The sequence below is a fragment of the Hyalella azteca genome, unplaced genomic scaffold (assembly GCF_000764305.2).
Source record: "Hyalella azteca isolate HAZT.00-mixed unplaced genomic scaffold, Hazt_2.0.2 contig1557, whole genome shotgun sequence".
In the NCBI taxonomy this organism is placed as follows: domain Eukaryota; kingdom Metazoa; phylum Arthropoda; class Malacostraca; order Amphipoda; family Hyalellidae; genus Hyalella; species Hyalella azteca.
In genome coordinates this window covers 33649-61598 of record NW_025931866.1, presented here as the reverse complement: position 1 = coordinate 61598, position 27950 = coordinate 33649, and the positions used below count along the sequence as shown (strand labels likewise).

Below are 27950 nucleotides of genomic sequence, written 5' to 3'. Positions count from 1 at the left end.
TCGTGCCTACCGAATCGTCTACATTTACTGTTGTGACCTCCGAAACACCTTCCTCAACTGCTATGACTTCAGAATCATCGACCTCAAATGTTATGACTACCGAATCATCTTCCTTTGCTGTCACGGTTGCTTCAACTGAAGCAACTACCTCTAGTGCCGTGACTTCTTCAACTGAAGCATATACCTCCACTGTCACAATCCCAGCAACTCAATCATCTACTTCTTCCCTGACTCACACGACTACCATTACACCCACTGAAGAAACATCTACCTCGTTAACATCGACAGTTGAATCAGCGTCTAGTTTTCCTCCCTCAACTTCAACGCAAACCGTGACGGCTTCATCGGAAATAAGAACTTCTTCCAGTGATCCAACACCAACACGGGCAACTTCAACTCAATTACCGATTACGGAAATTAGCTCTTCGCCCACAACAGGTACGAGGGACTATAGGCAAGTATAAGTATATATCTTCATTATCGACACTTTAATATTTAAAACATAATATTGGATATCTTCGAAATATCTACTAATATCTCGTAGGTGGCATCGGCTGATTCTAGATTAATGATTAGTACATTGATTTAAGCATATTAATGTTTAAATATGATTGAATATATATTTGGTTTTGGTTCTAATTTAGCAAAGTTCGTGTCTCCCGTATATATACATAAACAAGAAATAAAATGTGATCAGATGAAATCACATCCATAGTACTCACTAAATTCCTACAAGAAAAGTGTACAAGGTTATTCAACTTATTGAGATAATTCCTGGAAATGTTCATCGTAAACGTAATTTACAAAAACCACGGTTGGTCACTGGCATCATGGTTGGTAGTAGATTTCTTTCCATTTTCAATGCAGACGCTGTAGGAAATCTTCAACCAGACTGCGTCGTGTTTTTTGCTGTGCAACTTTGCATGTGTTCCTCAGGCCATAGAATAAGTTTCTTGAAAAACACGCACTTAACATTCATCCCATGCATGGAATGTTTTGAAACTGAATATATATTCCACTAATCAAATAATCACGATTAATGTGGCGCAGGAAGTACCACGTCTGGTGGCGTGGAGCAAGAACCTCCATGGTTGTCGATGGTACTCGGCATCGTCGCTGGAGTGGTACTGACTGTATTACTGGTCGTGGTGCTTGTCTTGAAGGGCCTGAGGGGACCTTCATCGCACCGCCTGTTCTTGGTGAGACCATGCATGAGCAGGGGGTTCCACGGTCAATCTGCTGAGAGACCTTTTAGAGTTGAAATGAAGTTAAATGCCTTGAGAGACTAAATGATCGTCGTAATTTGCAGTTAACAGTCGATAGTTTAGTTAGTAGCTGGCAGTTGTGGCTCCTTCCTCTTAGAATTTAACTTCTATAATATCTGTAAGTTAAACTTGCTTAATGTTTAAGCTTACCGACCGGTGATATTTAATATTCACAAGTTTGACCGAGCACCGAATTAATTGGCAATATCGCAATTTCTGCGTTTCAAAAAATGAATTTATTAATTGTGTCATTTTCTTTTTAGCGCATTTTCTCATTTATGGAAAAAGTGCACTATTGTGCTCGCCATGTCCGTCTGTCTGTCTGTATGTCTGTCCGTCTGTCCGTCCGTCTGTCCGTGACCTCAAGTTTTCGTCGACGAGAAAATGCGCTCTCTGTCACTCACTGCTGTGAGTACTGAGTTATATTTTTTAATTATGTCCCATTCAACATTATAAATACCTTAATGCAGGGAACTTCTGTTGGTTTACTAATTAGCATCACTAAGTTACGCATGCAAACTCGTTACTCAGTCTCGAGCTCTTTTATTTAATAACGATAACATTCAATTAACGTAGTTGCTAGCCATATGCGTTTAATGGATTTCATATTACAGTTCAATTGATTTAAAATAGGTTAGTTTGGTTTCTTCTTTATCGATGTTGAACTCGACATTCCGCGTGTAACAATTGACTGGTTTGGGCAATTGTGAGTGATTTTGATTCCAAATGTGTTTCTGGTTTTATTATTATGACTTGTTTTAGTAGCTGCACGTGTATGAGTTTTCATTAATCTGAAATTCTCAAATTGTCATTACGCTGTTGATGTGATATTCAAGAGAAATTTTTGCAACCCATTTTGTTAACCTAAACATTTCCGGGTGTTGCAGATTACAGATACAAATGCCGGGAGTTCTCCGCCTGAAGCTTCCCCTTCCATGCAGGCGAGTCAAGAGATATCTTCAAACCTCACCCACGCTCCCCCTCCACCCGCACCCCCTCTACTCGCACCCACTGAACCCACCTTGGCTCCAGTACACCGAACGTTCCCTGTTCATCCTCATCCTTCAGTAACACGAGTCCCTGATAACTACGGCCTCCAACAACAGCCTCGCGGAAATCACTCACAGGACTCGATTGGGGAATCTCAAGGAAATTTTATGCATGATTTAACAATTAATGGGCAGCTTCACCCAGCTGGATCTGCTTATTTTCCAGACCGTCATGATGGGGTTGCAGGTAGTATGACTTCATCTCATCCATTACAGGCTTATGATGATTTTCTAAGAGATCCACCACTCCGAGCCACAAGTTATATAGACGTTGGAGGAAGAGCAAGTAACGTATTTTATCGTGAAGACATTTTCATGGCAGAACCTTTGCCCAAGATTTCCGCAGTTTACTTGCCGAACAGAACACATTCTTAGGACCTCGCTGTCGCAATGTCCTTCCGATGCCGTGCTACATCCGGTGTTGTTAATCACGCCTGATACAAAGTGCTAACAAGCACGAGTTACTCAACTGACTCCATCAAAGGAATGAAGACGTTTTTCCTAATCTTTATTTTTAATTACGGAGTAATTGTTTTGATGGAATGTACATGAAAATAATTATAATTAAGTAACTAATCAACCCCCCAGTTAGGTTTCGGCGTTAGATGATAGATTAACTCTTAGGTAGAAAGAGTAATTTGGAATCATGAATGAATTTCATTTTGAGTTTTAAATGATTTGGGAGAAATATCTTTTTATATATAAGTTCCCGACCTTTAAAAGGTCTTAATAGGTATAATTAGAATTCCTGTTACATTCCTGGAATTGGAATTTTTTTCCACTTTAGGAATTATTTTCATTAATCATTATGTTTGTAAATTAGTGTTCTCAAAGTAAATCTTTGGTTGTTCATGTGTTGTTTACTGTCAAAAATAAATTATTTCTCTAATTACCAAAACCATTAATCCATTTAATCTACACATAATGATTGCAAATCATGATACCTGAGTTTTGACTTTTCCATTGGGGGAAAACCCCAGCACTTCGAGCGCTCTAAACAGGACGTACACGAAAGGCCCGATCTCATCACTCTATCTTGGAGGTGAGTCTAACGTTCTGCGAAAACCTGATGTTTGCAGTTGCCAGCTAGTGTTTTTTTTTACACAGTAAGGAACCCTAACGGGGGTTGAGGGGTGATGCAAGGGAGTACTCCTGCGGGTGTCGCAAATGCAGTCGCAGCGAAACGGCCTTCGGAGGAGGTGGTTGCGCGTTTGTGCGTTGGCTACAGTAACTGTGGGATAGAACTTTCTGACGAGCTCGCCATGCCTTTCTTTCGGTTCATGTAGAAAAATTTCGAACTCATTGACATATGATCGTTTTCCGGTTAGAAATCACACAGAGAGCCAGAATTTATGGGAATAAATTTTACAATTCACTGTGAGTGTGTGTTCGCAGAGAGACGTTATTTTGGCACTTTCATTCTGCATTATTTTAATAGGATTAAAGGAGTTTATCAGTTTTCTTTTATCTTTGAATTAGAATTTTTACAAAATAAGAAAAGCTTCTTTTAAAGACGACACTATCACGAAGTGTTAGTTGCAAAACTAGTCAATACGAGGACAAACTTGTTCCGTCATTCCTGTTCTAGCGGGGCTTTCCAATTTCCATTGTTAGAAAATTACAATTGATTACTTTCGATGTTCCTTATCTGTCCAAATCTAATTACTTTTATTTATTTCACCGCATTACAATAATTTACTATATTTCGAATGAATAAGATCTCACTTTTTTCGTTTTTATGATGACTACCTAATTATATTCTCAACTCCAATTAAGTAGAAATTTCTTAGCTCGAATTATATTCGGTCATTAAACATGGGTCGCAACTGTTACGTACGTCGACTCCTTCCTGTAGGAGAGATGGATTTCAAGAACGAAACTTGGGAAGAAATTTAACTTTAGGAAATCAGAAGTTTAGAGAGTCGGGATTTATATATTTTTTTATCGCTCGAACACATCACAATGAATTTGTGACCAGTATAAAATAATGATTGGCGGCGATTTAAGAACAGTGTGATAATAATTTATCATTGATGGTATGTATTAGCATGCAGCATTTCTAGTTAGGTGTAGTTACTAGCGTCCTAGTGAAGTGACGCGCTCTTCAACCTTGGAGGTTCCAGTGCCAGTTCCACAGCACTTGCTCTGTGCATCGCTCATTGAGAATAATGATGAGCGTTCGTTAGTGAACTTTGAGCCTGGAATGCGTGAAATAATTGACTTTGTATATATTTATGAACGTTATAACAATACATTTGTATCCAGTTGTTTCTAATGCAAAGTTTCTCTAATAATATTTCATCGTGTGCGAACCTAATGAGCGATTATCATGAAGATTTTGCAGAAATTTACATTTTACTTTATGTGTCATTCGTAGCGTGGCAATAGCTGAGAGTAATTATTTAAATCCATACAATAAAAGTCTTCGTAAACTTATTTAAATTCATAAAAAAAATGTTTTTTGCATGCAATACAACTCTATCGTTGTTTTTCAGTTTATATTACTGAGTAAACCTTTCTAAAATCAGAAATTAATTAAGTAAACACAGTAAAAAAGTGTTTGCATTTGCAACGGCGGCGAAAATCCAAATTACAGATTACAGATATCTATTCCAGAATACGGATATCCATTTCAGAATCCAGATATCTATTCCAGAATCATGGGACAAGAAAAAGGGATAGTCAATACAGGATTTACAGAGACAGAATCAAACGCACAATCCGCGTTTCGCAACGGTCATACCGATGTCATCAAAAATGGAAATACCCAGACTTACGGTACCGGAAGCGCCGTTAAAAGCCACGTCAAACAGGAACCAAAGCCAGATGACAACAATAGCAAATATACATGGGCATCTTTTAGAGAAGAGTTTAGAATAAACAAAGAGCTCCTGCCTGTGAAGTTTGCGATGTTGTGTTTCCATGGAGGTGAGTTCTTGGTTGGTTAAAACTTGGCACGCCATTATGCATTGTTTAAGCTAAAATATTTGTTTTTGTTTGCTCAATTTGCTAACTAACCGATAATTTAAAAGCAAAATGAACGCCAAATAAATTCAGCACATCTTTATTGAAGAAGTTTCGATGATTTAGTTGCTTGTCTTCGAGACGTTTGCAATGTGCATATTGAATTTTCTTGATATTTTTTTTTATTTAAATTCTTGCTTTACTTCAGTTGTGTTGTATATAAACGCCATCACTATTTTGCTATATGAGTTAATCTTCCAATTGAATTTAAAAAAAAATAAAATATCGCATTGTTATCTTTCTAAAAGAAATCTGAATTTATGCTCGTTTTAATGGTCAGGTTTTAATGTATAGAATTTGGTTTAAAACAACGGGTCTGCACGGGCGTCATCTCGAAAGTTTACAAATGCACCATAAAATGTCCTCTACGCGACAAACGTTCACTATTTACTACAACTATTTTTTATAAAACAATTCCTTCGCAAGCAATAAATTGACATTTGTTGTAGAAGTTATTGGGTTTGGTGCAGTTTCCTGTTAACCAATCTTTTAGTTTGGGAATTGAAAGATTGAATCGCTAGAAATTGTTTTTATTAAATTTTTGTTCAAATAAATCATGCATAGAGACTGCTTATGTGATGTTTATTCACTGGGAGAATGAATGTTTATATGGAATGATTCAACGTAGAACAGTGTTCAGACATCAGTGTTCATGTCTTGTCATGTCATGCCATTTCTTGCCTTGTCATGTCTTGTCTTGCATTGTTATGTCATGTCTTATCATGTCATGTCTTATCATGTCATTTCTTGTCTTGTCTTGTCATTTCTTGTCTTGTCATGTCATGTTTTATCTTGTCTTGTCATGTCTTTTCATGTCTTGTCATGTCTTATCATCTCTTGTCATGTCTTGTCATATTTTGTCATGTCCTGTAATGTCTTGTCATGTCTTGTCATGTCCTGTCATGTCTTGTGATGTCTTGCGATGTCATGTCTTATCATGTCTTGTCATGTCTTGTCATGTCATGGCAAGACATGACACTCCATTAGCCCAGTACAGCATGTATTTGAGATGGCTGGCGGTCACGCGTCTAGCCGCACCAATACTCACTTCGGAAAGAATTAGCCGCCGAAATATATTAATGTAGAACTAGCCGTTCAGCGGAACGGAACCCTTCGTAACAATTCTCGTTCACACCATTTGTTGTATCGCTCTTGGCCATGTGGAGGCCAAATCGTGCGCCATTGACTTTTCTACGAAAATGACCGAGCTACAGGAATGTGAAGTTCACGAGTAAGGTTGAACTCTGTGACGCATTACGCCTCCCATTTCTTTGTTGCCGGGTGACCGCGACCTCGCGCATGAAGACCATTTTCGTCTGATGTTAAATATCAAGCGCATACTATTCTAACAAAAACACATTTCTTGAGTCGCAATTTCGGTATAAAAAAATTAACTTCGATTGGTTCTCTACTGGCAAATTTGCTTTTTCATACTTAAAAAATAATTCATGCAACACATTTTTCCTAATGAGTAAAGAAAAGTAATTTTATAATTGCTGGCACTTGAGCCCGCAGTCGCACGAACTCAAAAATCTCTGCAATTTTATAATCCCGTTAATATGCCAACGTATGCTAGTTGGATAAAATCTCAAAACCCACATTTACATGGAAGATAGAAGTCCCATGGACTCTTGTTCAAAACCATTATGCGACTTTACAATTAAATTTTAAAATTGTAGTTTAGAAATCGAATTTATATTTTTTCTCGATTTTATTTTCTCACATCTTTGCAATTCTTGAATACCCATGCATGGTTCAATCGTGTGCATGATTTTCTCCTCCTATCCCCCTATTCCCTACCTCCTAATAGCAATCAGCTGTACAGCTAATTGCTTTTATAATTTTACCTGTTAATCATCATCAGGGGAAAAGATAAATTCTATCAATCCTTGATTTATTAGTGACTCTTCTTCTTCGGAAACTTCCGAGACGTACAATTAACTAAGCTTAATAATTCGCGAAAATTCGGTCGGTGGCAATGAGACGCCATTTCATAGGTTAGAACTATAATCTGTTAGATCTGCAATATAATCTGTTAGATCTACAATATAATCTATTAGATCTGCAATTGAAACCAGTCGATGTAACAGGTTCCCACGAAAGCATTGTTCATACGCGCAAGGTACAGCCGGGATTTGGGAGGTTAATGATGACAAATAACAGGGATCAACAGCTAGCTTACGTACGTATGTACTGTATGTCGGCAGCAGACCACAAATTGGAAAGTAACCGCCTGACTGTTTATCCAGCAACTGTCGTGCTGACAATGCCGGCTTTCCTATTTAAGGCTCAGGGATTATAATCGGAATCCCAGTTCCGTCAAAATTACAAGCTTTTCCTTTAACAAATAATGAATTGTTTTAATAGTAAGATAGTAATAAATAGTTCTAGGGTATAATATATTTAAGTCATCTATCGTTTGATCGTGTTCACAAGCAGAAATTTCTTGTGTTCAGTTTAAGACTATTGTAATAAGCTCAGTAATATTTTGTTTATTCTAGGGTATAATATATTTAAGTCTCCTAACGTTTGATCGTGTTCACAAGCAATATCGCCAGTGTTCAGTTTAAGATTATATTAATAAGCTCAGTAACTATTTTTGTAGCTTCTAAGGTATAATAAATTTAAGTCTCCTATCGTTTGATCATGTTCACAAGCAACATTGCTCGTATTCAGTTCAGGACTATAGTAATATGCCCAGTAAATTTTTCTTCTTCTAGGGTATATTATATTTAAGTCTCCTATCGTTCGATCGTGTTCACAAGCAGAAATTGTTTGTGTTCAGTTCAAGACTATAGTAATATGCCCAGTAATATTTTATTTATTCTAGGGTATAACATATTTAAGTCTCCATTCGTCTGATCGTGTTGATAAGCAAATATCGCTTGTGTTCAGATTAAGATAATATTAATATGCTCAATAACTTTTTGTATATTGAGAGGTATAATATATTTAAGTGTCCTATCGTTTGATCGTGTTCACGAGCAGAAATTGATTGTGTTCAGTTGAAAACTATAGTAATATGCTCAGTAACGTTTCGCTTATTCTAAAGTATAATATACTTCAACTCTCCTAACTTTTGATCGTGTTCACAAGCAATATCGCTTGTGTTCAGTTTAAGTTTATAGTAAAAAGCTCAGTAACTTATTCGTACAATCTATATATTTAAGTCTTCTTTCGTTTGATCTTCACAAGCAGAAATTGCTTGTGTTCAGTTCAAGACTATAGTAATATGCCCAGTCATTTTTTATTTCATCTAGGGTATAATATATTTAAGTCTCCTATCGTCTGATCGTGTTCACAAGCTATCGATAGGATAAGTAGAAGTGTTTTAAATTTCGATTACAAGATTTGTAGCAGAGAGACAGACAAACAGATAAGAAGTGAAGTTAAAGAGAAGTGTTGTAATAACTTGTATTCACTGTATTTAACCCGTACTATTTCGGTTAGGTTAATTGCAATAAAGTTGCATTGATGTGTTTTGAAAATGTTTTATTATCATTAAATGTTTACGAGTAAATCCCAATGGCAGAACAATAAATATTAGAGATTTCCTATAATTTTGGCCATTGTAGCGGCTAATGTAGCGGCGCTACATTTTACTGTAGCGGTAGCACCCGTTACAATCTAGTGGGTGTAGCGGTAGCGGTAGCGCCCGCTACATTTAGAGCATGTAGCGGTAGCGGCAGCGGCCCTACATTTCAAAGTAGCGCTTCCCAGCTCTGGTAATAATAGTAAGAACCGCATTCGCGGAACGCGGTTCTTGAACCGTATTTATACTTGGCACTTATAGCCAGGTTAACTTGATTGGATTTATCATATTGTTTCATTAACGTGCTCTTAAACTCTTACCTTTTATTAATTTGTGCATTATCTCTCCCATTGCGTTGCATAAATTTCCCATTTTCCTCGCCTCTGGTTAAATACTTTTTAAAATTTACATCGACATCAATTCTTTGCATGAAAATTAGTCGCCATTATTCACCAATGTTCGCTGTTCTTATCCTAAATTACGGTGTTGCTCAGGAGTGTTCGCGTTTCTGCCGTACGTGACGCTGCACATGAAGCAGATCGGCATGACTAACGAAGAGGTCGGACTCACATACGCCATCCTGCCCGTGTCGTCCATCCTCGGTCCTCTGATCAGCGGTGAGACGCCAACTCCACATCTTGTATAAAAATAATCGGTTATATTATTTAAATAGCAATAGACTTTATTACTCGCAACACAAACATAGAGTGTACGTAGTAGTGTTACGCCCAACTACTGGGCCAAACTGGGTACAGTAGTTGTTGTACAGTCGTTCTTACTCCCTCCCAAGGATCAATGCTTTCAAGTATTTCAATCTTTGGTTTAATTTGGTAATATCTACATCGATTTATTCTGGCAATTCTTGTTGGAAGGTATCAATGCATCGCAGCTAAATCTATATTGTAGATGATAGCTTTTCTAGTTTTATAGTAAAATTTTCAAAATTATTTGTGATGTCAGAAGCAGTACATTGTCTCTGCGACTGTAATACTTCTGTCAACTGTTTCAATTTGGTAAATTATACATTTTTCTTTCCACAGGAATAGTTGCCGACAAGCTGGCAGCGTTCAAAGCCGTCTTCCTCTTCAATGTAATCTGCGCGGCTTTGTTCCACACGCTCTTCGTTACGGTGAGTTCTAGTTCAGTTAATATATACTGTCCTGCGTCACTGAACTCACATTTTTATATACTAATTCGTATTATTCCCGGCGATGTTAAAAATTTCATGAAGATACTCATTGCTTAGGATAGAAGTTTAACTGTGAATACCTTTGCTAGGCTTGGTAACAGTTGAATATGTGTGTGTTTTACCGAGCGTGTTCACGAAGCATAATGTATCATAAACCCAGAGGTGGGCAGTAGCGCGCTACATGTAGCGGCCGCTACATTTTCAGTAGCGGTAGCGGCGCTACATTTAAGCAATTGTAGCGGTAGCGGTATACGCCCGCTACATATTTAAGTAGCGATACGAGGTTTTGCCTCTACAGCGCTACCGCTAAATTTATAGATAAAACCTTTAGATTTTACTTAATAGTATTAAATATTATTTAAAAACCAGCATGATACATACATAATATAAATTACAGAATAAAATGTACGAAATATTTCGGTGTAATGTTGTCAACCTCAGCCTGTTACTAGTGTCAACATGTTAGTTGTTAGTCCAGAGGTGGGCAGTAGCGCGCTACATGTAGCGGTAGCGGCGCTAAATTTAAGCAATTGTAGCGGTAGCGGCCCTACAATCTAGTGGGTGTAACGGCATCGGTGGCGCCCGCTACATTTAGAGCATGTAGCGGTAGCGGTAGCGGCCGCTACATTTCAAAGTAGTTCGGATTTTTCTAATATTGAATAAATATAAAACCGTGTTTCAAAGAAATAAATTGTCTACATTCATGGCTATATCAGCCTTCACATCGCGCTTTATCTGTATTAGTACTTCATTTTACCATTAGTTGTTTGCGGGACGCGTCTATTAGATCGTTTCCTGCTTCGAACTCACTGTGGCTCTTACACATCCTTTTTTTTCTTACATACCCACGTTGACCGATTTGTTTACTATTCCGACAGGAATAGCATTAGATGTCTTTATATTTATAATGACCGCCTAATGTTCTGAGTTCGTGCAGTGTAGGGTTTGGCGTTTGTTTCGCGAACATTTAATTAGCCTTTTCCGACCGCTGATTGCATAGAAGTCTTAAACCTGTTGCTTAAAAATTGTTTCAACCGCGCTCCAGGTTATGCGTGTGAAGTTTGGCTTCTTGATTTAGGATTTCAGTTGTGACGTTTATTTTTTTCGCAGAATAATCTGAAATATATTCCCATGTGCCTTTTTTTTAAATTTCGTTCTAAAACATGTGCAAGCTTAGTTGGCAGGGAACAATGAGGATAAATCTGATTCTCTGTTAAACAAGTTATACGCATAAATACCTGAATACAGTGGCCTTAAGTATTACAAATTCTATAGAAGGAGTAATTTTAATCAAAAATGTGAAAATATTATATTTTGTTTTACGGACGATCCGGTTGATAGTAATTCTCGGGAAACGAATCGCGTACGTTATACACTGATACATAAGTCTACCCAGTGTAGACACCCCGAAAAGAAGAAGAAGAATACACTGATACAGTCGCATCAGTACTAGTACGGTATGCCCAGTTAACAAGAATATTCGTGGTTATTAGGACCCAAATGATGGCGTCCAGTTACCAGAAATTAACTGAATAACTGAGCAATCGCGTCTCGCTGCATTTTTTGTCAATTATTTTTATTTTGACCTTGCCAAGTCTTAGCATGTTGAGATGCAGCAATGATTTGCTCCTTCCGCCCCCTCAGGTCCCCTATGCTCCTCATCCCCCCAGCCTCAGCTTTTCCTGTGGGGGGCAAGGGGGGCAGCTTGCATGGTCTCCCCCATCCTGTCACATTCCGAGTCAGTCAAGCAGCGAAATTACCTGGCAAGACATGAATGTAACTTTAAAGGTGAGTTCTTATAAAATAGGTATAAAGTTTTGGTCACCAAAAAAGTCTAGTATCACGATCGCGAGAGTTAATTGGTAGTTAGTGGGCTTGTGTTTTGTGTAACTATCGACAAGTGAAGGAGAGATGACCTGTTTCATATATGTTCGATTCGTGGAAAGTTGAATCAGTTATGATTGTGTTCAATTTAACAATTAACAAGTTAGGAGAGGTGACTTGCATGTTACATTCATTGTTACCTTATTAATAGGATCGTTTTCTGTCTAAAGCACGATCCGCACGTTTAAATTTATCGTCATTCTTGTATGATCAGTTGATCATGCAAAGTTTGATTCCCTTGGCTTAAGACTGATGGGCGTCCACATGATTCAGAATTTTGTTCAGTTTAATGCTCCCTCAACAACGTAAGACCTTATGTTGATCGTTGTGATCACAATTTGTGCAAACAAATTAAATTTAAAGGATATAGACGTGGTTACTTTAGAGGAGAAAAATTTTCGAGAGAGTCTTCTACGGGACTAACAATGCGAACCATCACATTGGTGTAATTTACTCACGTATGGGCATAGAAATTTAAGGTGAATTGTTAGAAGTTGTAGCATCATTCAATCAACAAACGACACTAAAGTGAGGACTTCGATCAGACCCCACGAACAACTCTCAGCTACTCAGAGATTTTTGGCCACCGGATGAAGTTACTTGGACCTGTAATTCGCAGCTACAATTTTCAGACAAGTTTATAGTAAAATAATACCGGAGAACTGCAAGGCCATGTACAAAGTTCAAGTATAGAACACTTCAATATAAATAATATGAGTCAATTTTTATACAGTCAATATTTTAGTTAGGCACATTCTTTCCGATAAACCGTACGAATTAATTAACTTTATTTGTTACGAATTCTTTCTTACTTTTAGGATTTATTTCCTTTCACTTCTCGAAGTCGCATCGGTTAGACTTTGTGTTTTGGTCCTGTAGCCTTGCGATTTAAGTTGACACCGGCAAAAACTACGATATAGGTATTTATGAACTCGCTAAATAAATCGTGTGTCCCGTGTCGTACATGTTGGGATGTTATTTCCTCGCGCAAAACTAGGGCTAGCAATGCGCAATGTCATGGCTCTCAACCACAAAACAGACAAAGAGGGAGAAGTTTGGCTGATTAGTCGGCTGCCGTCCACACGATCAACATTGTCGTCAGTCTTGCATGAACCCGAAGGTCTCGCCCATCTGTCTTTTACAGGTTTGTCAAACATCAAACTGTCGTGTAACGGTGTAACTGTAAGACGCCGAACTTAGCGTCAACACGCACAGTCTTGTCTGTCAAGCTTGACATTCAAGACTGACGATTTTAAACGGATGGACCGGGCTCAAAAGTTAACCAGTAAAGGGGAGTAACCTAATCAATGAACGCGCTTGTGAAATACGTTGATCGTGAGCCGTTTGAACAGTAGTATCATCTATTGAAAATAAACTTGAGATATACCTGAAATTGAACTGGATCGCAATACTGGATTAATATTACCAGAATTACTAGAAGAATTATGACCATTGAACGTATATGATAACTAAAACCACTAGTTTACGCTGAGGGATTAACATTGCCCATTTATTTCTAAGCATTTTACATTTAATTTTGAATTGGATTTCAATTATGAAAATGGTGAATTGAATTCTGACATTCAATTCACATAATTTAATTCAATCGCCGATTTGTACGCCGTGATCGGAAATTAGTCTAATTAGTTTGCCAGAGTATGATTAGTTGTAGACATTCGATGCCTAAATGAAGTAAGGTCCAGCAGCAGCAACGCGTTACTTGCCAGCGGGGTAATTACGCCACAATATCGCGGTAGCGAGTAAACTAGAGATTTGAAATTTTTACATTAAATCTAAATTTTATCTAATTTAATCTAGTGAATCTAAGTACAAACACTCTATTTACATTGTATCGCGAGTCTCGTGGACACTTTGACTAAGTGAGCCAGTGTAATTTTTTTTTTGTAATTTGGACTGTTGTGCTCTATACTTTACTTTTCTTTTCCAGAATTGCAAGCGAAGTTGCCAGACGCAGGAAGTTGGATCAAACAGTGAAGCGTTCTGTCTTGTACGGGCCAACGAATCTGTCTGTTTCGAACACTCATTGAACACATCGGTAACTAAATATTGGATACATTATTGGATGCATTAAATATTGATACATTTCCTAAATATTGGATACATTAGTTCTATGTAATAATGTTCGATCCGAATATTATCTTCTGACGCGATTCTTAGTGCTTTGAAAAGTCAGTCTTGAATATAAAGACTCCATTGTTTAGTGTGGAACTTTGCGTATTATGATTGCGATTTTATTATGTATCAATCAACCTGTTTTGACTTTGCATTGCAACAGTATAAAAATGTAAGGGCTGATGATTGTTTCGAACATATATCCTATACATCGCTTAATTATCTATATTTTGATAAATAAAATATACCACTTGTAGGTTATAGCGCACAGCACTAAACATCTGCATTTTAACAGCTGGAGCTTACAATGAGCATCGGGTCCTCGTCTTCCAACACGTCATTGTCATCCAACACGTCACTGGTCTCCCCAGGGGCAGCTGCTCCACCTACTTGCTATAACGAGGCGCCCCCCTCATTAGGGGATCTCCACTTCGAGGGGAAGACTTATGAGCGCTTCAGCTGTACCCCGGTGTGCACTTTAGAGTGCAGCGTCGAGGGGGGACCTAAGCCCCAGCACTTCCATGCTAAGCAATACTCGACGACCTTCTGGGTGTACCTCGCCCTCAGGATGCCGGGGCAGTTCTTCTTGGCCGCCGCCATGACGATGATGGTGGGTTATTTTGAATACTTTGAATTTTTTACTCTTAATGAAATAAATTTGACATTGAAATGGATTTCTTATGGATCTAAATCAAAACTTGGGATCGTTTTTGAACTGTATAAAGATCGTGTGACTAACATGTTCATGTTGTGTGTCACGATCGCTTCATTTTATTTTCTGCGAATTCATTTTCATTTACCTCATAATATGCGTATTTATCAAAATCATTTGATTGCACAAAACATGAATAGACAATAAATGAAAAACTGAGAAAATTCTAAGCAATTTCACTTTATTCGTACTCAAGCGTATAACTAACAAATTATTCTGTTGATTTTTAATTCATAGCTATAGCCTGATGGTGTGGACGGATGACGTAAAATGTTTTAACGAAAGTTTGGTGTAGAAAACTGATGAAGAAGAAAGTATTTCGTAGAATGAATAATGAATCATCATGTCGCAGGATGCCCTCACGATGGCCGTGATAGCGAACAGGGGCGGGGACTTCGGCAAGCAGAGGCTCATGTCGATGCTGAGCCTGGCGTTGATGCCCTTCATCTCGTCCGCCATCGTCACTAACGTGCCCACTGATAACGGTCAGTCGTGGCACCCGCTTGTGTATTGCCTTTTGATGCAAAATATCTGCAATAATACTGGTACATTATGACGTTCTTAAATGATGTCTTGATACCATGATTCTCGCTGATTTATATGTTCGTTATTCACAAGAGAAATATGTGTAACAATACAAATATTCTTCGACATTCCTTAATGGTGTGTTTATCTCATGACTCACATTGACTTAAATTTTATTCATCCACCAGAAAAAAACTCCTAGAACAAACAAGTTTTTGTTGATAATTCAAAATGATGTATTAACCCCACGAGTCTAGCCGACTCATTTATTATTTATTCGCCAGAGAAATATCTGCCGAAACACTAGTATTATTCGCTATATTTTCACAGTCACCCCTCACATTGCGCAGGTTCCCCGGACTACACAGTCGCCTTCTACTTCGGCGACGCGCTGCTCGTGGTTGCCGTCATCATCACCGCCTGTATCAAGCTCGAGGTCGGAGCTTCAGCGCATTTACTCAAATATTTAGTGTTGCTTAGCATTGTGTGTTTGTGTGTTGATATATATTGGGTGTTGATAAATTTACGTAATCCATATAATTAGAATATAAATGTCTAGTGTGTAAAAATGGGAACACAAATTCAAGGTCCATCTAATATTTATAATTTTGTATACTTTTTACTGCTAACAGGAGGGAGAAGTCAAGATAACAGTTTTTTTTACTTTACCAGTGAAATTTATGCATAATTATCAGTATCGCTGCGAATGAATATGCAATAAACGGTTTTCTTACGTGCAGCGCCCGGACAGCTCGTCGCAGAACGTCTTCCAGGACCTGAAGCAACTGATGAAGAAGGCGGACATCCTCGTGTTCCTGGCGGTGATCCTCGTGCTGGGGTCCAACTGGGGCTTCCTTGAGAGCTTCTTCTTCGTCTATCTCAGCGAACTGAAGGCTCCAGCCTACCTGCTTGGTACGGTCGCTAAATATTTAACTGCTTGAAATACTTCGTTTTAATGATGATATAAACTATAAAGCAACAATTTAACAAAATGAAGTATCAAAGTACTTCATTAATTACATACTTCTAACTAGGTTTTTGTGACATTTATCTACAGTCTCAAGTATAAACGAGACTCTAACAGTTACTCATGGTTTAATTCTTTAATTACAGATAAATTAAGCTGTTCTAATGTTATTCGTAACTGAAAACAGAATATCTCATGGCCGTTCTAAAAAAAATACATATATTTTTAGTCTTCAAAACTGAACTTGTTGCTACAGACTTTATTTTTGGCACAATCTGGGAATATATAAGCAACTTTACGCTACTTTATATTACTGACAACTATGCATTACTAATATATAACTACTATATATTAATAACAACTTTAATGGACTCATTACACAAGAATTGTCTCGCCCATCTGATCGCAGGCTTGACCCTGACATTTGGTTGTCTGGTCGGCTTGCCCGCGATGTTTCTGTCTAACCGCATCATCGACTGCGTGGGCCGCGCTAACATATTCATCCTCAGCTTCGTTGCCTACAGCGTCAGGATGTTCGGCTACTCCATAATCTCGTGAGATTATAATAAACGCCGTATAGTTATATTTTTTCAGCTGCACAGACATTTTCACTTGGGTTTCTTTCTTGAAGTTCCGGATCTGATTCAGTTGCCTAAAAACGATGTAATCTCTAACCTATGTCTAACCCACTCGTATGTCGAAATGACCCCGACACACACCTAAAAAGCATCTTGGACAAAAGAGAATACGGTTATTATAATGTCGATCGACTTATATAGCGGTTTCAGCGTTTATTAGGCCGTATGCCTGTCGCCTTTTCTTAACATTGCAGAATATGCACAGCTTGTTGCGGGCTTAAACTAGCAACTCACTGCTTCAAATTTTCTTTGCTTAACCGCCCGGCCTCCTTGCCGATTCTGACCAGAAACTGTCGCACAGAACTGGGATCGAACCCGCACCTCTCTGCTCCAATCTTGGTACTCTGAACTTTAACCACATTATTTATCCAACAGATAAATAATGTGGTATCCACCCTGCCCGTAGAATAATACCTGAGGGTATAAATGTGTTCGACAGTATATAACCCGGCAGGTGATGTACCCCAATCTCAGCTCATTATGCCCAACGCGACATGCGGCGCGAGATAGCTCGATCTGAAGCGCTGGCAACTAAGGCCACTACAACAAACAAACATGCTATCCCTACCGTTAGAGCGAGTGGGTAAATTTAAGACCTTACGTTCGGGACCGAATTTAGATCTCGTTGACTGAATATTCAAAGGGTTATAAATAACTGACAATCGTGGGCTTCAGGAACCCATGGATGAGCTTCCCGTTCGAGGCACTCGAAATAATCACGTACCAGCTGATGTGGGTCGCCGCGGTCACCTACTTCCCCATCTTGGCGCCTCCCACCCTCCTCGCCACCATGTCGGGGCTGTCGGGTACCCTGCACTATAACGTCGGTACGTATGCGTCAGGAGCTTCACTATAGTAACGACTTCACACGTCTAATTAAGATCTTTGTCTCAGATTGAATGAAAAATATTCTACAGGATAGTATATAAATATACCGATTGGTGCACATAAATGATTATCAACAATTTCGACTTCGACCACTATTTGTCATGAATGGTTTCCTTTCCATTACAATTACCTTATTAATTGTAGCGGAAATGGCGTTCCTGTTTTGTAAATAACCGAAAAATATTACGCCTTTAAAAGATGGATTGGATTTTTGTGGCTTAGGTTTTTCGTAATATTTTCCAGGCCGAGGAGTCGGTGCATTAATGGGAGGCAATTTAATTGGGAAAATCGGATCAGTGAACACTTTCCGAGTTTTTGGTGTCATCTCTTTAGTGAGCGGCATCATCTACACTTTCGTGCACTACTTCTTCTTTGCAGGAAAAGTCAAAGATGAAGGTGAGTAATAAGTGGTAAGCCTTGCTTTATTTCAACTATAAATCAAAGCTGGTCTTAATTGTGTGGGAAAATTACGGAGATACCAGAATTGTACATGGAAAAGTGAATAAAATTGTACGCAGATTTAAGAACATCAAAGCATCTCCTGTATTTAGGTGAACAAAAAGGGCTAAAATCTTTCAAACCCTGATTTGTTACAATGTAATGTATTTTTCAGAAAAAAAGCAGAAGGAGGTTGTGGAACTCAAGACGGACTCTAAGAAACAAGAGGCTGGACTGCCGTGAATAATTATACTCTAATATATACATAATTTTTCAATCAGATCTCTGTCCACAGTGAGAATCTCGCTAGTTTAGAGAATTACTATGTCTGATCTTGGCAACTTCTATTTTTAATAATAAGCCTGGGATACAAATCATACATATTTTAACATTTGCTTCCACGAGCCAAAATTATCTTTCAATATTAACGAACTCTAGCTTTACTATAATTTTAGGAACGTTTTATTTTCGAAAAATATCACGAACTAAAAATAAATTTTTATTGTCAACAAGTGGATGGAAGCAAGGAATACATGAAGTGGTCACCAGATATTCAATGCAATGGCTTTTTTCTACAAGATGAATTGATCTCGACTAATTACGCTAGAATGTATAAACTTTCCGAACGGTTTAACGACATCGCAGGTCATGGTCAGGACAAAAAGTTGCGCAAGAAATATTTTTGCGGCGTTAGTAAATATTTTTGCGGGATTAGTGAGTACTAATGTGCTGTCTAAGTACTACAAATTAGCCTGGACTTGTTCAAAAGAAGAACGTTCAAATTACAGACAAGTTCACATGTATGGTATAATTTTACGAAGAGACGTGATTACTTATCATTTAAGTGTATTTATTAATAAGGCTTAATTATCACAGAAAAATAACTATGTTAATTGACATTTAAATCCTATCGCTCATATGACTAGATTAGTGACTCGAAAGGCAGCACGTGCCCACATTTCCTTTCATATCATGTAGCGTTACTTTTATGATGAGATATTGAACAAATACAATAGCTAAATATAATGTTAACAAAGATTATACTGCACGCTTCACTAGTTCATCGTGCGTAATGAGGACCAGTGGCGATTGAAAAATCGTTTCATTCCTTCAGTGTTGACACTTGAACATTATGTGCGTATATAAGGCACAGATAAGTGTACGTAGACATGAACCTGGATCATATAAACCTAGAAATTGGTAATAGAAATTAGCCATGACTTTCTCGACTAGTGAGATCGTGACAAACCAGCCATACCCACATTGGCAAAATATTTTTGGTTGGCACCTTGTGCGTACATTGAAAAGTCAAACTCTCTGAGTTCTCTTAAAGGACGATAATAAATTTGTACCACGGATATAGCCTTCGTCCTCCTGATACGAATCATCGATTATTAATGGCATACAACGGACTATGAAGGCGGTTATAACTAAAGTTGCTGTAGCTAGTTATAAACATGTCCTAAAAATAAACTTTCTACTTTAAAGTCGTCATATTTCATTCTAACAAGCCGGTATGAAGCGCGCGTTTTGAATATTGCAAAAGATCCCTTGCCTTCTGTTAATATGCGGACAATCTTCGCGCCACAATTCTTAAAATTTCGCGTTTTAATGGGTATTCCAACAATACGCGATGAACGGAAACGACAATAAATGAAGCGCTATGGATTGCAAAGGTATTACTTTATTCTAAAGTACACTTTTTCAAATTAAAATTGTAACTTAATTACCCTTTCGAAAAATTAAACTCAGCCAAACTCATCAGAATATAAACGCTTTCCTCCCACCTCCCAACAAATTCCCCACAAATGCTCCAACCTTGAAACAAAGCTTGGCCAAACAATGAAAAGTATCCATTAAATGATTTTCAAGACTCTGAAATTTGCAGTGAAGTATCCATGAGGTGAGCGAGTTCTAGGGACTGAGGAGGTGACGCGGGTTGTTCGGTGGCCCACTTCCTGACAAGGGGTGGTAAGCTCAGCACACAGAACTGCCCACCGCCTTTGCCCACTACCACCAGCCGCTCGCCTGAGGGGTGCCATCTGAGAACAAGTTCAAACTAAGTGACTGAGGGACTGGCAGCCATGTAATAAAGATTAAGATGCTTAAAATGGTTGCATAAAGATTATGATCAATGAAAGACAGAAAATTTGCTCGAAAGACATTAAGCAACGTGGCAGCTCTGACTGACTTGGCAGCACTTACTCACTTGGCAGCACTGACTCACTTGGCAGCACTGACTCACTTGGCAGCACTGACTCACTTGGCAGCACTGACTTACTTGGCAGCACTGACTCACTTGGCAGCACTGATTCACTTGGCAGCACTGACTAACTTGGCAGCACTGACTCACTTGGCAGCACTGACTCACTTGGCAGCACTGACTTACTTGGCAGCACTGACTCACTTGGCAGCACTGACTAACTTGGCAGTACTGACTCACTTGGCAGCACTGACTCACTTGGCAGCGTTGTCTCACCTTACAGCAGTAGGCAGGATGCGCAGCTGCTGCGGCAGCGGCACGGTCAGGCTGCCGTACGGCGTCCACATGAAAACTGCGTCCTCTCCCGTCGTGATGACCAACCGCGCCTGACGCGGACTCCACGAAACATCTACAAGGAAAATATCAGCGATCACTGAATAAATGGGAGAAAATAGTCAATATTTTGATGGATGAGCAACTAGATAAAAAGTACAGATACGTGTGGACGTGCTGGAAGCATGCTTTGAAACGTAGGTTCTTGACTCGCTGAAATAGCGGTCATTTTCTGTTGATTAAACGACTTCCTCGGATATATACTTCAACAACCAAATTACTGTCGCCTAAACTTTGCAATCAAAAGAAAAAAATTATGTATGTTAGTCAATATGTACAAGTAACTAATCCTTGCACTTGCATAATCCTGTCAGACAAAAAGTTATGTAACTAGATAGTTCAAAGTAACTAAAACTTGCACATATATAATCCTTGCGAGCAAAAAAGTTATGTAAATAACTAAATAGTTGAAAGTAACTAATCCTTGCAGGCAAGTAGAAGTACAAAATATACGTGCCCTGCACGTGCATCTCGTGCACAAGCAGCGCTATGAGCTCGAGACGAGGCAGGCGCCACACCCAGACGACGCAGGGCAGTTGGCGTACGCACGTCGCAGCGTACAGACCATCGCAGCTCAGCAGCACGACACTCACGCCACCGCTGCATCCTGCATCGTTATCAACAGCCCATAATTCAAGCAACAATTACTTTATTACCGTGTTAATCTAATCCATTGATAAACGTACTCGACAATGCAACATCAACTGATAGATCAAACACTTGATACATTATTTACAGTAACATTTCACTTAGTACCTATATATTTACAGTAAAAATTACAAACACATTCAAAACACGTACGTAGTGCAGTGATGGTTTGACTCAACACGTCAATATAGAGTAATTGTACCGCGTTAATATAGGTACATATAATCTTGCACCTACCGCCCGCCTCGATGTTGCTTATGAAGCCTTGCCCGTCTGACCGATGGCATGGGTGGCCTCCCGGGCTTACGTTCTTGACACACGAGAAGGCGCCCTTGAGAGGCTCGTTCCTCTGGGGGTACAGCTGAACGGGGCGCTGGACGACCTCAGAATCTGTGGTGAAGGAATAAGGTAGCATTGGTATAGTTAGGCAGATGAAGAGTTGTTAGACACTTTAATTTAACAGGAATGAATGAATGTGTTCAGAAAACAGAAGGAATTGGTCTTCGCGAGGAATAGGAGTTAAGTGTTGTAAAACCTGCAATTACTTGTAAATGAAGATTGTATATTCGAAATGTCTGAATCTATTAAAACACCTTTTGGCAGCCTGATTTATGATCAGCCAACACCAGCAAGATAGGTACATTGTTCGATTGAAAGAAAAACAACAAGAAAATTGTTCATAGGAAGCCTTCTGTTCTATGATCATAGTTGGCATAAACACCTGGTAAAGAAGAACTCGAAGAAGTAATTCAAACAATGTACAAATATAACTCAGTACTCACTGCAGTGAGTGACAGAGAGCGCATTTTCTCGTCGACGAAAACGAATTCACGGACAGACGGACGGACATGACGAGCACAATAGGGCATTTTTTCCATAAATGAGAAAATGCGGTAAAAAGGACTACATTGATTGCTATAACCAAACAAGATTTTAACAGTTTATGAAGTATTTGTTCAATAAATTCAAGTCCAGGAACTTCAAGTTATTTCGATGAAAATAGCACACACATAATAAATATGATAGAATGTGTTTACGGGCAGATTCTAGTTTTGGGCCGAAGTTCTCACCTGCTGATCTACACTCAATCACATAATTATCTTGATAAGAATATTATGGGAGTTGACACTCACAGATTTTATTCGAGACTCCGCTGGCTGAAACCTCTTCCACCACGCGGAAGACTCGCGTTCGAAGCTCCAGAGCCGATGATCCTGTTTTCTCTTGGTCGATTTTTTCGATCATGGGCGAGTGCAGCTGCTCGTCCAAAATTTCCCAAGTTCTGTGGCACATGACGCGCAACTGATCATGAAAAGAATATCAATACAATACAACACCAACCAATAGCTATGTAGTCGGAAAATCAATATAGCTGGAAGTCAAAAATAATGTTGGTTGAATATACCCAACTTCTACAGATAAATAAAAAATCAGTCACAATAAGCATGAATCGTGGGAAGATTATGAAAATTTTAAATGTGAAATATTATCATACATCACGTATATTGAACTAAAAATAAGCTGAAAAAATTTAACCCTAAAAAAATTGAAATAACTCATCGTTTATTACAAACACTCAAGGAACTATCACAGCGATATATGAACAAATGCCTGGGTCATCTCACATTAAAAAAATTGCAGTTACTTCAAATGGAGAGATATCGTTCAGGTTTTAGCTAGTGAAGAAAAGATAAAACAAGAAGAAAAGACAAAACAAGAAGAAAAGATAGGTATAAGCAGAAGAAAACGTATAACGGTCAGAATTATATTCCGTAAAAAAAACATTACTTGGTATTAATACCTCGAGATAAATCATTGATATTGAGCTGTTTATGTTAATAACGTAGGCGGTGCATTCATACTAATAAACCATAATGTTATTGCGAACAATTTCTATACATTTACTTGCTATAGAGATTATCGGTTTAAAATAGATTCGCTCTTACGTTAATATTGATCTCGATTTTTAACGAGCTTTAACCAGTACAGGCGCCCAACTCACTTTTGTATCCTGGCTACCGATGATGAGATGGTATCCAGATGGTGTCCAGCACACCACCCGCACACCGAGGCCATAAGGCTCAGCTCCTTTCACAGTAGTTAGCACCCTGACGAATTAATGCGATGCTCTAAAAAGTTTAAGTGATGCCCTAATAAATAAAAGTGATGAACAATATCAACATATAATGCAGGAAATATCCACTGAATATTTTATCATCACATTTTCCAAATTCATTCAGCACCCTAACAATATAGAGTGATGCAAGTATCACACATATTATGGTTAATATTGTTTGTACAGTATTCAGACCGTATGAGATTAGTCAAAAATTAAAGAATATTTCGAGTTCCAGTGACTCCTAAACTTAATTAACATCCTCATTTCAATACTAAATGAGAAAAAATTACACCTTTAAAATTTTATCAATGAATACGTTACAAAAATTCTAATGCAATGCACACATATATTCATATCAGAATATATTTACTCTCCTTGCTCCTAGAAAACTCAGAGGTACTTGTATTATAAGATAGGCTTAACCACGATATAAAGACTTTCCACTATTTTCACGATAAAAACTGCTAATTATGCGCGAACATTTAATCTTTCATGGACAAGCTTTATGATACATAAGTACTCTAACAAGCCAAAATTAGTTCCAATAATAATTTATACACCCACATTTTCATCCAACCCTTTGCAAGCAAAATTTATAGCAAAATAATCGAAAAGGCAACTGATCTGATATGCTGGCAACCATGTAAGCAGCCTGGCACACGCGTGACTATTACCTTGTTGACCTTTTCTATGGAGTTGTTCTCTACCCCAGTATATACATACATACATATTACATAAGGTATTGAACAAAATGTTTAACTATATTACTCAATTAGAATGAACAGAGTTTAAGAAATGTCTCATTTGTCCCTATACTGACGTAACAATACGGCATCCGGGCACGGCTGAGGCGGTACCTGCCACAGAGAGCATAGAGCGTGACGTTGTAGCAGAGCACGCTGTCCCACACTACTGGGAACTGCTGTTGAATAATATCACACTCAGTAACCATGCTAGTCCCGCCATGTCTGAGCAGCTTACTGGGAACTGCTGCTGGATAATATCAGATTCAGTAACCATGCTAATCCCGCCATGTCTGAGCAGCTTACTGGCAACTGCTGCTGGATAATATCACACTCAGTAACCATGCTAGTCCCGCCATGTCTGAGCAGCTTACTGAGAACTGCTGCTGGATAATATCAGATTCAGTAGAAAACACTGCATTTTTGTCACCGGTAACATCAATAGGATTTACTTACATGTAATAACAATACACCCTTCTACGTCTTCTGGTGTAAGTTACGTGCTACATCAAGATAGGAACACGCACAATTACGCTCGTAACAACATAGGTTATCTCTCAACTTACAGCAAACTCTAAACATTTGAAGAAGAATGTAAAAAAGTATTTTTTCCTCTGTAAAAACGTGTCTAAAAATGCTTCATTATCGAAATATCATTTCGTTAATATTCAAGGATTTTGGGGGCCTTTTTTTACTTCCTGTAATTTGAAGACTTGCTTATTACAGCAATATTTGATGGTATTTCTAGCTTTATTACACTATCCATCATGCAAATTTAGTACAGAAGGAAAATTAAAATAACTGTTCAAAATGAATGTTCCCTAAGCCAATTAATGTTCTCTATCAAAGCCCATCTAGAACTTACACAAATGCAAATCTCAAAATGCAAACATGACCGAACATTTATCAACAAGTTTTGCATCGTCACTATCCTACAGTGAGATCCAGCGCTCTCTGAAGCTTCACAAATACAGCTCTCCATTTGTTCCCATTAATAAATAGTACTTAGATGACACACCTTGAGACCTCGCTGGCCATGACACTAGGTCAAAGCAACCAACTCATCTATTTGGATAATATTATATAATATATAATATAATGAATATAATATAATGTAACCATATTAGCTATATAATATCAAATAGCACTTCATCCAGTGGCTCAATCAAAACCTCCCATAAGAATACTTCAGAGATATCGAAATTAGACGCTGAGGCAGCACATATGACCCAACTGCTAACAACAATACAAGCCCATTCATTTACACTGAACCCGGGTGAGGAATTTCACTCTTCCACAGGTATTGTGTCAAACACACTGTCATGAGTGACACTTGTTTGATCAATGATCAGTGATGAGTACATACACATACTGTTGATACTTATTATCTTCAATATTCTAATGCCAATGTTCTACACATCGGGTACATACCATTATAAACTAAGTTCCCCATACCAGTGAATAGGTGACAGATATAAGACATTTGCCAAGGCTTGAATATAACTCGTAAGCGAGGTGAGTGTACCTACAACAAAACAAATGCTACAGTTTGGCGGTTAATCTACACTGCATTAAATAAGAACTCATTTAAAAAAAAAAAACATCTGAATACCGACAAGCAGAGTTCTGGCGTTGCCATCCGTCAAATGGTTTACTGTCATTTAAACACACACTATGTTGTCAGCACAATATTCAAATTGTTGAAACTGTTTACTGACAGGTGAATGAAATGCAGCCATAATTAAAAGGCCTTTTGAATTGATAAAAGAATACATTTTGAATAGAGCTTTAAAAAATGATTTATTCGATATCTTGATAATGACATATTTTTAGATAACTTATGCATTACTGATGAAAAAAAATGTTATTTTAGGGCCCCATGCATGTTGTCAAAGTTGGTATTATGGGCTAAAGAAAATATTTTATACAAAAAAATGATGATTAATGATTATCTTCATGCAATTATAGACAATTTAGAACAAATGCAACAAGAGAATCACCGTTGGGCTCTGCTGCAACCATACATACTGGTTTACAAACCTTGACTGTATTCCAAGTGCGAGTCTCCAGGATGGTAAGATAGTCTTTACACTCAATGCGCTCTGCTGCAGCGAGGTAAGAACCATCACAGCTAAATTGGAAGCTAGGATTGCATTCTTTAGGATTTTTGATGATGGCGATACTTTGATTGAGCAGGGACCAAATTGTTGAGCGCACCTGAAAAGAAAAACTCATGATCAAATAATGGCTCTAATATTATATAGTTACAATTTTAAAATTTTCCAGCAGCTTTCCAAATTATTCAAATAAATATACATAGGATGATATCAAAGGGGTTTTCAAATAATTAGATACACTTTTGGCCACAAGAAAAGCATAAGCACAAATATCAATAAAAACAAATGTTCAGTACAACTTAATACGGTATAGCTAAAAACTAAAAATAATTAAAAAACATCAGACTAAGACTAGACACATTAAATAATCATTGAGATGTCATATGATAAAAATCACAAAATCTTACATAAAAAAGATCTGTAGTGATGATGTGCCGGCTATCAGGTGCCCATGCAGCACACTCAAGTCCTGCAGAGCCAAGTTCAATCTTACATTGCCAGTCAGGATCAGTAATGTTCCACACCTCCACAGCAGCTTGAGACACAAATGAAGAGAGGGTTTTTTTACCAGAGCCTGCTGATATGGAGCCTGTCATGATGAGAGAAGAGTCAGGAGACCACTGCAGCAGCTGCAAGAAAATTGCATGATATGAATACAAGTGAAAATATATGTACATTTATATATATAAATGCAGACTGTGCAGTACAAGAAAACTTGTCCAAAGTTCACAAGTAAAGCATTTATATTTAGTTAATTGTAACACTAAAGGCAACAAAAAAGGTTATTTGAACATTTGAAAATACAATGAGGTATTACTCAAAATAATGAGAGTGCTGTTGAACTGACACAAAATTTAACATTAAGGTGATAACCTACCTTGACTGCTTTGTAGCAAGTGAATGTCACCAAAAGTGAGCTAGCAGAATGACCATCCTTGATGTAAACTTTGTTTTTGTCAGGGATGGCTAAATATTGTCCATTTGGGGACCAAGCCACTAGGTTTGCTGCACTTGAAGAAAAACCTAAACTAAAATTCATGTTAATTTTTCAAAATCACCATCTGCACTTCTGAAAACAATGTGAGAAACAATAAATCACAAGTTATGGGGTTAATTTAGCTAGATTAGGACAAGAGGGTTAGCTATAATTTTAGTACGGTATGTTGAAACCTAATAAGGAATTTGTGTGACAATGACACCTACTATACCCAGGAAACGTAGAATTCTCCTAAATTTCTTCTCACAACTACTCAGAACATACGTATATATTCTCTACCTAAACTCTCCACGTATGACAATAAAATAAATTTTCAAGAAAGCAAACACGGCAACTGATTACTGAAGCATTGATTCGATTTGCATATACTGTCAAACAGGGTAATAAGGGACGGATTTGCAAGTTTTTTGTGAATAACTTCTTACCATGAAACGTTTCATAAATGAGTTTAGGCTCATTTTAAAGGTCTTTGCAAGGGCTATCATA

At 38.1% G+C, this 27950-nt stretch overlaps 3 protein-coding genes across 3 annotated transcripts; 2 read left to right on the top strand and 1 right to left on the bottom strand.

Annotated features, from left to right (window-relative positions):
- The first annotated feature begins 62 nt into the window (after positions 1-62).
- LOC125178660 (cell wall protein DAN4-like) lies at positions 63-2923 on the top strand. Its single transcript, XM_047882947.1, has 4 exons — positions 63-438; positions 1051-1199; positions 2153-2332; positions 2903-2923. Exons 1-4 carry the CDS (start codon positions 63-65, stop codon positions 2921-2923), a joined length of 726 nt encoding a protein of 241 aa, XP_047738903.1.
- Positions 2924-4784: 1861 nt separating this feature from the next.
- On the top strand, positions 4785-19602 carry LOC108683178 (major facilitator superfamily domain-containing protein 6-A). Its single transcript, XM_018172468.2, has 13 exons — positions 4785-5242; positions 9365-9487; positions 9911-9999; positions 11704-11847; positions 13892-13999; positions 14372-14686; positions 15141-15273; positions 15664-15749; positions 16054-16225; positions 16690-16834; positions 17594-17745; positions 18050-18202; positions 18420-19602. The coding sequence occupies exons 1-13, from the start codon at positions 4975-4977 to the stop codon at positions 18485-18487; spliced, it is 1956 nt and encodes a 651-aa protein (XP_018027957.1). The 5' UTR covers positions 4785-4974; the 3' UTR covers positions 18488-19602.
- LOC108683152 (WD repeat-containing protein WRAP73) lies at positions 18331-27538 on the bottom strand. Its single transcript, XM_018172436.2, has 10 exons — positions 27345-27538; positions 26875-27096; positions 26391-26567; positions 24557-24600; positions 23491-23596; positions 22622-22790; positions 21726-21878; positions 21298-21447; positions 20724-20856; positions 18331-20286 (listed from the first exon to the last, which is right to left on the bottom strand). Exons 1-10 carry the CDS (start codon positions 27504-27506, stop codon positions 20112-20114), a joined length of 1491 nt encoding a protein of 496 aa, XP_018027925.1. The 5' UTR covers positions 27507-27538; the 3' UTR covers positions 18331-20111.
- Between the last annotated feature and the right edge of the window lie 412 nt (positions 27539-27950).

What these genes read in the sequence shown, in the direction of transcription:
- LOC125178660 (XM_047882947.1), top strand. Translation starts at nt 63, where the DNA reads ATGACTTCAGAATCATCGACCTCAAATGTTATGACTACCGAATCATCT. An exon ending in CATCGCACCGCCTGTTCTTG is followed by an intron (nt 1,200 to 2,152) that starts GTGAGACCATGC and finishes CGGGTGTTGCAG; the next exon opens with ATTACAGATACAAATGCCGG. An exon ending in CTGTTCATCCTCATCCTTCA is followed by an intron (nt 2,333 to 2,902) that starts GTAACACGAGTC and finishes TCAACCCCCCAG; the next exon opens with TTAGGTTTCGGCGTTAGATG.
- LOC108683178 (XM_018172468.2), top strand. Translation starts at nt 4,975, where the DNA reads ATGGGACAAGAAAAAGGGATAGTCAATACAGGATTTACAGAGACAGAA. An exon ending in TCCACACGCTCTTCGTTACG is followed by an intron (nt 10,000 to 11,703) that starts GTGAGTTCTAGT and finishes CCGCCCCCTCAG; the next exon opens with GTCCCCTATGCTCCTCATCC. An exon ending in ACATGAATGTAACTTTAAAG is followed by an intron (nt 11,848 to 13,891) that starts GTGAGTTCTTAT and finishes TTTCTTTTCCAG; the next exon opens with AATTGCAAGCGAAGTTGCCA.
- LOC108683152 (XM_018172436.2), bottom strand. Translation starts at nt 27,506, where the DNA reads ATGAATTTTAGTTTAGGTTTTTCTTCAAGTGCAGCAAACCTAGTGGCT. An exon ending in CGGAGTCTCGAATAAAATCT is followed by an intron (nt 21,879 to 22,621) that starts GTGAGTGTCAAC and finishes CCTTCACCACAG; the next exon opens with ATTCTGAGGTCGTCCAGCGC. An exon ending in GCACGAGATGCACGTGCAGG is followed by an intron (nt 20,857 to 21,297) that starts GCACGTATATTT and finishes TTTTCCTTGTAG; the next exon opens with ATGTTTCGTGGAGTCCGCGT.